Source organism: Rhopilema esculentum, chromosome 8 (genome assembly GCF_057945365.1).
Source record: "Rhopilema esculentum isolate cy_ngs chromosome 8, ASM5794536v1, whole genome shotgun sequence".
In the NCBI taxonomy this organism is placed as follows: domain Eukaryota; kingdom Metazoa; phylum Cnidaria; class Scyphozoa; order Rhizostomeae; family Rhizostomatidae; genus Rhopilema; species Rhopilema esculentum.
The window spans coordinates 2,918,098-2,928,283 of NC_142822.1; the positions used below are offsets into that span (position 1 = coordinate 2,918,098).

The following is a 10,186-nucleotide window of genomic DNA, read 5'->3' on the forward strand; positions in this document are numbered from 1 at the left end:
AGCGCAACGTTTAATGTAATGATGTTTCTTTGAATATGTTAGCGACAATAGCAGTTTAATCACACGTTTGATTCACCAGGTGAATTCCATTTACGTTTACGGCATCTGGAGAAGGAGTTACTCCAAGCACTGAACGATGCTAAAGGAAGAATCCTAGACGATGACAAGTGAGTGACGTTTGTCTTATGTAGCAGAAACTGGACGGTATTGTATGGCTGTGATGAGTCGCGCCAGAGGTATTGAACGATTCGGTATGTGGAGTCGAGTGGTTGATGGCTTTCAGCCGCTAAAAACGCGCATGCTGAGCCAATATATTGCTTCCTTTCCTTGCTATCATCTTATTTTATTCTATGCTTATAGGTTAAGGCTAGGTTTCATCACTGCTTGAAAAACGTTCTCGTTTTATATAAAATGCATCTCATCTTTCACCTGAACCTAAATTCACGGCGCTCCCCCCTACACCTTATGGTTTTCTGTTGCAACTAGCTTAAGAGGGAATAAAGTATCCAGGTGCTTTGCAAATCATTTAAAAACCATTTGTTGATATTGTAATGGACCAGTAGCACATCGTTTGTATTATGTAAAGGACAGAGTAGTTTGGTACGAAAGTTTGTACAGAAAAGTATTTGATAATTTTTTTAAGGATCATCGGTTCGCTGGAAACGCTAAAGAAAGAAGCTGCCGAAGTGACAAAGAAAGTCGAAGAGACAGATTTGATTATGGCTGAAGTCGAGAGCGTGTCTGAGCAATATCGTCCACTGTCAGCTGCATGTAGCAGCATCTACTTTACACTTGAGTCGTTGAATATGGTAAACAGCTGCTTTTCAATATTAAGTTGCATTTGTACCACGTTTTGTACCATGTTGCAATTTCCCCCACCTTGTCTACCAACGTGCGACAATTCATACATTGTCATGTAGCGTTGTTTGATGTTTAGGCTCCCCCAAAAGGAAGGCATTTGACTCTGAATAAACACTTTAGCAAGCTGTTAAGCTTGTTTGTTGAAAAAGGAAGGCTGTTGTGAAAATTTCCCTGGGAAAGGATTTATTAATAATGAAAGAACACACACAGGTGAAGCACAGGTGATACCCCAACCTAATGATAGCCAGTTAATTATTTTAATGCAATGAAAGGTTATCTCGGAAGGACACCTTGTTACTTAAAGATTTAAGGACTTTTATCATTTGGAAATTATTTGTGTTTATTAAAATATTTTTCATTTTCAGATCCACTTTCTGTATCAGTATTCGCTGAAATTCTTCTTGGACATTTTCCAATCTGTGCTCTATGAAAATCCGCACCTGAAGGACGTTAGAGATCCCATTTCCAGGCTAAAGATATTAACAGAAGATCTGTTCCAGGTCAGTTTGCTGATATAATCTGAATCTGTTTTAAAAGTAGAAAGTCCTACAGAATCTTATTCACGATTTAGGGGCAATCACGTTTTCTTTAAATATATGATTCGACATTTTGTTTTCTTATCTTCCCAATAGTACACAATAAAAAATGTGTATCTCTAATCTTTTTGAACATAACTGTACGACGAGAACATGATATTTTCTTTAATATTCCAGTGAATAGAAACACTGAAAATCTGTTATGAATTTTTTATCCTTTAAGTAACTGTTAGTTTCTGTGATTCAAAAATGCTGTTTATTCTGCAGATCGTGTACAATCGGGTGGCACGTGGCATGCTACATGATGACAGAATTACATTCGCAGTTTTGCTGTGTCGAATCAGAATGAGAGGCTGGACGGGGTTAGTAACTTTCCATGACAGTTTATCTTTTCGCTCAATTTTCTTTTTAATTCAGTGAAAAGACATTTCAAACTACTTGCTTAAACTTTTTGTCATCTGAAAGGGGATTGCATTTTATTGCTTTTTCTTTTGCTCCTCAGAGAACCTCAGTATGATGCTGAATTTGACCATCTATTACGTGGAAAGGAGGCTGTAATTGGTGGAAGCACAAAGCGGCTGTTCCCAGAATTCACTTCGTCACAGGTAGCCACAATCGCGTATATTAAACGCTCTAATCTCCTTTGCATTTTCTTAGAGCGGTGTATAAGTGTGGAGACAATAAGCCATTTTTCGAAATATACATCATCTAGTATTATATTTTATGTTTGTGAATCGTCAATGTGTTTTATATCTGCTTAAAAATGGAATTAAACTGTTTTTGTTTCTTAGAATGATGCTTTGGTTCAACTCTTAAAACTCGAACCTTTCGCCAAGCTGGCCGACTTCATTGGTGCAAATAAGCCCGTAAGGAAGTATTAACTTTTGTTTTTATACATAAACCGACGCCAATGAATTTTGAATGGTTTGTTTTTCTTGTGGCGCATTCGGTATTTGTGTCGAACAATCTATCAGACACATTGAAAGGAAGGTACAAATTTCGGCTTTCCATTTAATTTTCAGTTTTGAAATATTCTACATATCCTTTTCCAACCCTTGACTTTGTGAACTATATACAATTAATAGCTAAGATATGTGTCGATTATAATCTGTTAGTTAGAAGCAAAAAGATTTCAGGCTCGATCTATCTTTTCGTTATTTTGACTGTATGTCGTAATGTAGGAAAATTTGCAAGATATTTTATTTTGTGATATTTTCTGATTAGCTAGCAGTGTATATTCATTATATTCTGTTGTGTTTTTTAACTTTTTGTGAATTTTTACTTTCGGAGGTAAAGCTTCTTGTAAAAATGGAGTTTCACTCCTGATTCCACGAGTCGTTATTTCCAACCATGTTTTTCTCATATACTAGATAACCTACTGCCCCCCTTCCATCATAACCTTTATCGTGTATCTTTGCTGTTTATTTATAAATAGCTTCATTTATTTTATTTAACTTCAATCTTACGCAGGACTAATGCCCTTCTGTTATTTTTAGGGTTTTGTAAGCTGGGTTCAGTCCCAGAATGCTGCCGAGAATGTTCCAGTCTGTTGGAATGTGCCCCAGCCTCTTTGTGAGTGTCCTTTAGTCTCTTTTTTTACTGTAAACAATATTTTTTAGGAGACACTGATTCATACTCCCAACATCGAATGAAAATATTTTTATAAAATGTTATTATTACTCAATGTGCTTTTGCTAAACGAATTTAATTTATTGGAGAGATACAGTTTATGTCTTGTCTGTGAAATGAGTTGTGATGTAACATATTCATTGATTCAAATTGCGTGGATAACTTATTGATCCTTAAATAACAGACTTTTCTCCTTGTTTTTCGTGTTCCTTATTTTCAACCTTCAATTGAACCAAATAGCGTTCTATACACTCCCACGACCTAAAATCTCGGTTGTCCCGTGTAAGATCTTAGGACAAGTGTTTCAAATATTATTTTTATACCATTTTTATTCTTGATAGTTATTTATGAAACCTTTTTCATTACCCTTTTATGAAATTTTTTGTATATAATTTATCAAATTTTCTTTTCAGCTCCAATCGGTGTTGCATTGTACGAAATGATCCTTTTGCACGCGTTCAGACCAGACAATCTTATTAATTCAACCCAAAAGTTTGTTGCCGCCGTCATGGGAGAGAGCTACACGCATGAAGCTGAGCAGGAGCTTGACCTGGCCTATGTTGTTGAGCACGAAGTCAAAGCCAACACTCCAGTGCTTCTTTGCTCTGTTCCTGGTTATGATGCAAGTGGGAGGGTTGACGATCTTGTTGCACTGACCAACAAGCCGTGCACTTCTATTGCCATAGGTGTGCTTAAGCACTTTTGTCGAATAGCTGCAACATTTCTTACATCGGCTGGCTTCTTGCTTATCCAAAGAGTTCGCGACACCACGACACCAGTGGGGCAAAAACCGCAATAAATACGATGGCGGCCTATATTATCGATATTTATACATACTTCTGTGGCTCAAACAAAGTCTATTGTTAATCAACGAAATTCAGATTTTCATTCTTAAAAGTTTTTTCTCTATTCTAAAGAAGTTTCTCGGCCGAAAAAAATAGAATGGCCACTATCCACCACGAATTTTTGCTGGTTGGCCCCCACTTGAGGGATTGGAACTAGCTATAGAACAATTGAATCCCATCATGGCGTCACCAACTCCGAGATGGTCTACCCAAGTACAGCAACATTCTGCGCTTGTTCTGTGCGAGATCTGTACCCGTCGAAAACATATCACTCATTTCCTATTTTGATATTGCTTACGTCGTCACCAATTGGCTGTCTGAATGTGTGTGAGTTGAATGTACTCAGCCGCAAATTTGTGCCCAGTGTTTTACTGGGCCTCTTTTGCAAACACGTTCTACTTGCAGCCATAAAACAACGAAAGTATCATAGTACTGCCTATCATTTCCATTGATCTGCAGCCTCCATTCACTCCAACAGTTTCAGTGTAGGAATGAATCATTAAAAGGACTAAAAAAACAAAGTCAGAACTACTGTTAGTCGTCAGAATTCTATATAGAAACAACCCAACATTGGCAATTCCATACTGCAAACATAAGCTCTCAATTTTCCTTTTACTTTTCGGCAATTTACCGTCGATTGAATATGAAGAAGCATGACACTTCTAGTTAGAATCGGGACTATGAAACTAATGGTTTAGTATTATTATAGCTTACTTTTATTTACATTCTTCAGCGATACTGATTTCTGATTACGAAAATCCTTAGGTTCTGCTGAGGGATTCAGTCAAGCAGAGAAGGCAATCAACTCATCTGTCAAGTCCGGACGGTACGTTCTTGTTTTATTTGCACAACACTTGTTCCAGTTACTTTTTACTAGTTCTGGATGCATCGTTAGATATTCTAGATTCGTGCTACCGTAAGCAATGGCTACGAGCCTTATAGTGTAAGCAAATATTTTGAGTAATAGTTTCTTTTTATAAAGGAGTCAGTTAGTGACCTAATCAAGTACGTTTGTTCTGCAGATGGGTATTGCTGAAAAACGTACATCTTGCGCCGAGTTGGCTGGTGACTGTTGAGAAGAAGTTGCATACACTGACACCCCATCCTTCGTTCCGATTGTTCATGACCATGGAAATTACGCCCAAGGTATGTCTTGAAGTTTTCCTTGGTAGATATTGCATTTCAATTGAGATGTTATTGTTAAGGAAAACCCCAAAAAAATTTTCTTCCAACTATCTTATTTCAAAGCTCTAGTATGGTTCAATAAAGGTAACTTTGCAATGGGAACCTGTAATTATTCGTATCAACAGTTGGTAATTATCTCTTGAATTTTCGATGGAGGTATATATGTTATGTTTATACAGTCAAGTTTTGAAAATCGTGACAAATTCTACAATACTTCCTTCACTTTGTAATACTACATATAAGTGTTATGTGATGTTTTTTTTATGTGATGTTATCATTTTCTGTCCTCTACGGTTATTCTTTGTTAATATTCTTATGTATTTGCTGTATATATTGTATTATACAATCCACTGAATAACTGTATTTATTAGTCCAATTCATTTCCTTCTCCTTAACTCAGTTCGTTTCCCATTCCCAGGTCCCAGTCAATCTCCTTCGAGCGTCCAGGGCTTTCGTCTACGAGCCTCCACCTGGTATCAAAGCAAACATATTACGGACCTTCAGTACCATCCCGTCTGCAAGAATGTGCAGTGTATGTAAATTCCATTACTACCAGCAGCTCTCTATACCTTATTTAATTTCCGTTTACTTAACGCGCGTTAATCCTTTTACCAATCAATAAGTCTTGCTAATGCTTGTCTTTTCACCTGCGATTCTCTTCCTTTTAGGCGCCTGGCGAGAGGGCAAGAATGTATTTCCTGCTGGCCTGGTTTCACGCCATTGTTCAAGAGCGCCTTAGATACGCTCCCCTCGGCTGGTCAAAAGTTTATGAGTTCAGTGAGTCTGACCTGAGAATGGCTTGTGACACACTCGATGCATGGATTGACTCTATAAGCCAGGTATTGTGCCTGTTCGGTCTTCCTTACAAAATATCCCTTTTAAGTCGTCTCCAGCTGCAATGTTTAATCGCTTTTGTTGGCCCAAATCACGTTAGTTTTAATGAATATTTTTTGTTCATGTATAGCTTAAAGAAATGGTTTCGGTATTCGTCTTTTGTAGGGTCGTTCAAATATCAGACCAGAGAAACTACCTTGGGATGCTATTCGTACATTGCTTGGCCAGTCTATCTATGGTGGAAGAATAGACAACGATTTTGACCAGGTACGTAGGTTACAACGACATTTCTGGCCCTAGTGATCGTTGAAGTAACATTATAGCGGACACTTTGTCACCATTAGTCAATCGCTACTACTACTGTTATAATTTGTGCCGTTTTATATTTGTCCCATTGTTCATTATTTTTCCAGCTTAAAACATTGTAACCGCTCCTCAGTGTAATCGTTTGCAGAACGTCATTTTAATATGACTAGATTAATCAAAATTCAGCATCACAGCTCATTATCACACATAAAACCTCTTTAGATGTATTGATGACCACCAAAGGTGCTGTTGATTTTTGCTAAGAATTCAAATTTTTAGTTCCACCCAAAACATGAAATCTTCCAGTTGAATTCAATGAAATGTTCTAAAGTGCTGTAGATATTCATCCAGTTTTCACATGTTCATTTTCATATGATTTTTACTTCTTTCCCAGCGACTTCTGCAATCATTCGTAAGCAGAATTTTCACTGCAAAAAGCTTTGAATCCGACTTCCCACTTGTTATCGACGTTGACGGGCAGAAAGGAAAAAATGTCAAAGTTCCTGATGGCATTAGGTTCGTAAGAAGAGCATATGTGTCAAGTTTCTGTTCCTAGATACTTGAAATATATTTTCCTTTTTTCTGACTTTTATTGTTTCTCTTCACGTATGCTCTTCTTCTGTTGTTCTTTGTATTGTTTCTCAATTATCTAATGCGATAAACTCACGTAAAATACCCAAATTCGTCTCAAGATATGCTTTTACGTGCATGAAAAATTGTTTAAGAATTGTCAGAGACGAACAGCACCAAAAGGACGGGATGAGGCAGATATCCGATAGAAATGGTCTATTTGGTAAATTATAACTTGCAACACAATGAAAGAAAGTTGCATATGTCTTAACACTTTTATTAACTTGGTCAGATTTTTTTGCTTTGTGAAAATCATCTGTATTGTTATTTACTTTCATTTTCAGGCGAGAGCAGTTCCTGCAATGGGCGGAGGGATTGCCAGATTACCAAAGTCCATCTTGGCTTGGTCTCCCTAACAACGCAGAGAAAGTCATTCTCACCACCCTTGGTAAAATTCTTGATACTCTTAGATGTATGAACAGAAATTAAATCTTAGAAATTCCCAAACAATCCACAGGATATCAGGATATAGAAAATTGTAGAGAATAATGATAGGAGCCTCATTTGGTCGTCTTAGAGGCTAGCAAAATTTTAGAATGCTTGATAATGTGTTCATGGGCATGTTGATGAAAAGTTAAGAATTGGTGTCATGATACGTGGTTAAAATTAAAAGAATCAATAATCTTTCGAAGAGTAAGTGAAAAGCAGATTTCAACCGGGGTGTGAAAATTCCAGTTTACCAGAATTTCGTTGGTTCAGAGAATTTAGGTTAATGTTCGGTTAACAAAAATGATACCTTGTGAAAACGTTCTGTTTGATATGATAACTAATGTTCTGTTTACTCGTGATACAAGAGCTTGTTTGCTGGCAACTCCATCGAACCTCTAAACTTGAAGCTTGCCTCTTTTCATATATATCTTGCCGATTAACTTATTTTTACAAATATCTTTTAGGCGACCAGATGCTGGTCAAGATTCTCAAAATGCAAATGATGAGTGAGGAAGACGAGCTGGCCTACACCCCTGAAATCAGGTATGATGGATAGTTAAATAGGCCCAATAACAAATCCAGTGCTGTGACGTTTGAACGATTCGACTACAATTGAAGGGGACAGTCAAAACGTCGGAAGTAATTAAGAGGCTTCTGTTGATTAAAAAATTTACCATTTTGTCTAAACTATTTACGTAACAAAAGATCCACAACTAACAACAAGTCTTATCTTGTAGTGGAAAGAAGGAAGCTCAAGAAGGAGATGTTAGACCAAGCTGGATGAAAACATTGGCCACCTCAGTCAAAAACTGGCTATCTTTCTTGCCTGAGGTAGGACCCATTCAAGTTGCAAATGCTTGCTTTTTTGCTGTTATAATTAAGCATTTTCACCCGAATCGACTTTTTTATTCAGGCTGTTAACTTGATTCATCTTTGTGTTTTAGAAACTCTCCCCAATGAAGAGAACACTGGAAAACATTAAAGATCCGCTCTTCCGATTTTTTGAACGTGAGGTAATGCTTAGATGGTTTTTGTTGCAAAAGTTGCTCTAAATTTATTTTGTTTACTCCCCATTTATTCAGAATGTCGCTCACCTTATCACCCTATTGCTCACCCTTTTCGCTGACCCTTTTCACTTACCATTTTGGCTTGCCCTTTTTGCCTACCCTTTTCGCTTACCCTATCAGTTCCTATAACTCTGGCACTGGGTACGTCTCTGATTTCCAGGCGGACGTAGTTTCCCTAAGGTTTGCAATTCAGAGTATGTCTGTTTTTTAGGTGAATGCAGGAGCAAGGTTACTGCATGATATCTTGGTTGACTTGCATGACATTGTACTGGTCTGTACTGGATCAAAGAAGCAAACAAATCATCTACGAACATTGATGGAGGCATTGGTCAAAGGTTAGTCACATGTGAAGATATTTCGTTAAACATTTTGCATTCAGAACCTTATCCTAGGTTAAGCCTGATACAACGATATTGAACAGTGATCAGTCATTGATCATCGTCATCAGTCATCGATCATCATTGGCAATCATTGATCATCGTCATCAGTCATCGATCATCATTGTCAATCATTGATCACAATCATCAATCATTTCCAATCATCATCATAGTCATTGCCATTATTTATGATCAATCAACAGAATCATCATAACAAAATCAGAATCAAACATGATAATTTTGATTGTTATTATTTCTTTCAAGGCGTGATCCCAAAACACTGGAACCGGTACACAATTCCAAACGATCTGACCGTCATTAGATGGATTGCCGACTTTGCAGAAAGAGTCAAACAGTTGCAAACAATCTCTCAAGCCGCAAACAGTGGAGGAGCTAAAGAGCTTAAGGTGCCAGCATGGAGCTACTTTGAAACGCCGCCTTAGGCTAATACATTTTATTGCCTTTGTCTGGTTGCTTGCACCTTAACCTTCAATATATCAATTTATGTCGTCTGATTGTGCCTTTGAAGGCGTATTTGATGATTCAGACCACTAAACGCGTTGCAAAAGTAGAAAACATAGTAGCTGCAATTGCATTTACAGAAAAATCATTACTGTGGCTCCGATGTTGTTATATAATCAGTCTTCTGTTGCTTCAAGTGCAGATGATCGGTTCTCTGACTTTTTCGCTTTGACTATCATCGGAAGTTGTTTTTATCATGGTGGGGGTTGAAAACAGTATTTGTACAATGCATGACAAAAGTACTTGGGACACTCAATCAATTTCAATCAATTCTAGATCTATTTCTAAAAGCTAAGTATCCTTCTTTACCAAAAAATGTTGGAAAAGAACCTCAGACATCCTAGTTGTAAAATTACAAATTTCGTTCGAATAGTGTAGTTCTACGGACAAGAATCTTGCATTGTTTGAAAAAAGATAGGGGAGACTGCGACTGGGATAAAAATGCTGTTGGTTTTTCAAAACTTTTAGCTGGCATTGTAGATGGAGAGACACGGTTATAACATTTGCTAAAATTGATTTTTGCGCTTGCTCCTACATTGTACTGTTCGAAAAGTTGCAAGTGTTGTTCAGAAAATGTAGTTGTACAATGGTCTGATTATCTAATGGCAGCGCTTTTTTCCAGAAGCTTTCATTTATGTTGTAATGTCTGATGCTACAAGAAGCCCATGGTACTAAAAGATCTAACTGTATATTGATTAACAATTGTCGAGAGACTGATTGTAGCTTTAGAGAATCTCTCCTAACGGGTGTTATCTGTTTTAGAATGTGACCGTATGGCTCGGTGGCTTGTTTATCCCCGAGGCCTACATCACTGCCACACGACAGTTCGTTGCACAGGCAAACCATTGGTCGCTCGAGGAGCTCAAACTTCAGGTAGGTGCTCCTACCCCGATGCCTTGGTTATGCGAAAGTTATGCCTTAGTGAAGGGCAAGATATCGCAAAGTTATCTGCCTGACGGGTGGCA

The 10,186-nt window shown here is 37.6% G+C and overlaps 1 protein-coding gene across 1 annotated transcript in view; it reads left to right on the forward strand.

The window, feature by feature from the left end:
- Positions 1–10,094, forward strand: part of LOC135694747 (cytoplasmic dynein 1 heavy chain 1) — a gene marked incomplete at its 3' end in the record, with an annotated part of 51,692 nt that extends 41,598 nt beyond the window's left edge. Inside the window, 21 exon segments of the mRNA XM_089109586.1 lie at positions 80–167; positions 644–809; positions 1,227–1,361; positions 1,665–1,759; positions 1,900–2,002; positions 2,189–2,263; positions 2,894–2,969; positions 3,440–3,712; positions 4,637–4,697; positions 4,894–5,017; positions 5,475–5,588; positions 5,725–5,895; positions 6,056–6,157; positions 6,591–6,712; positions 7,111–7,214; positions 7,720–7,798; positions 7,993–8,086; positions 8,200–8,268; positions 8,534–8,657; positions 8,964–9,106; positions 9,984–10,094. Coding sequence (XP_088965712.1) covers positions 80–167; positions 644–809; positions 1,227–1,361; positions 1,665–1,759; positions 1,900–2,002; positions 2,189–2,263; positions 2,894–2,969; positions 3,440–3,712; positions 4,637–4,697; positions 4,894–5,017; positions 5,475–5,588; positions 5,725–5,895; positions 6,056–6,157; positions 6,591–6,712; positions 7,111–7,214; positions 7,720–7,798; positions 7,993–8,086; positions 8,200–8,268; positions 8,534–8,657; positions 8,964–9,106; positions 9,984–10,094 — 2,429 coding nt within the window.
- Positions 10,095–10,186: the final 92 nt, after the last annotated feature.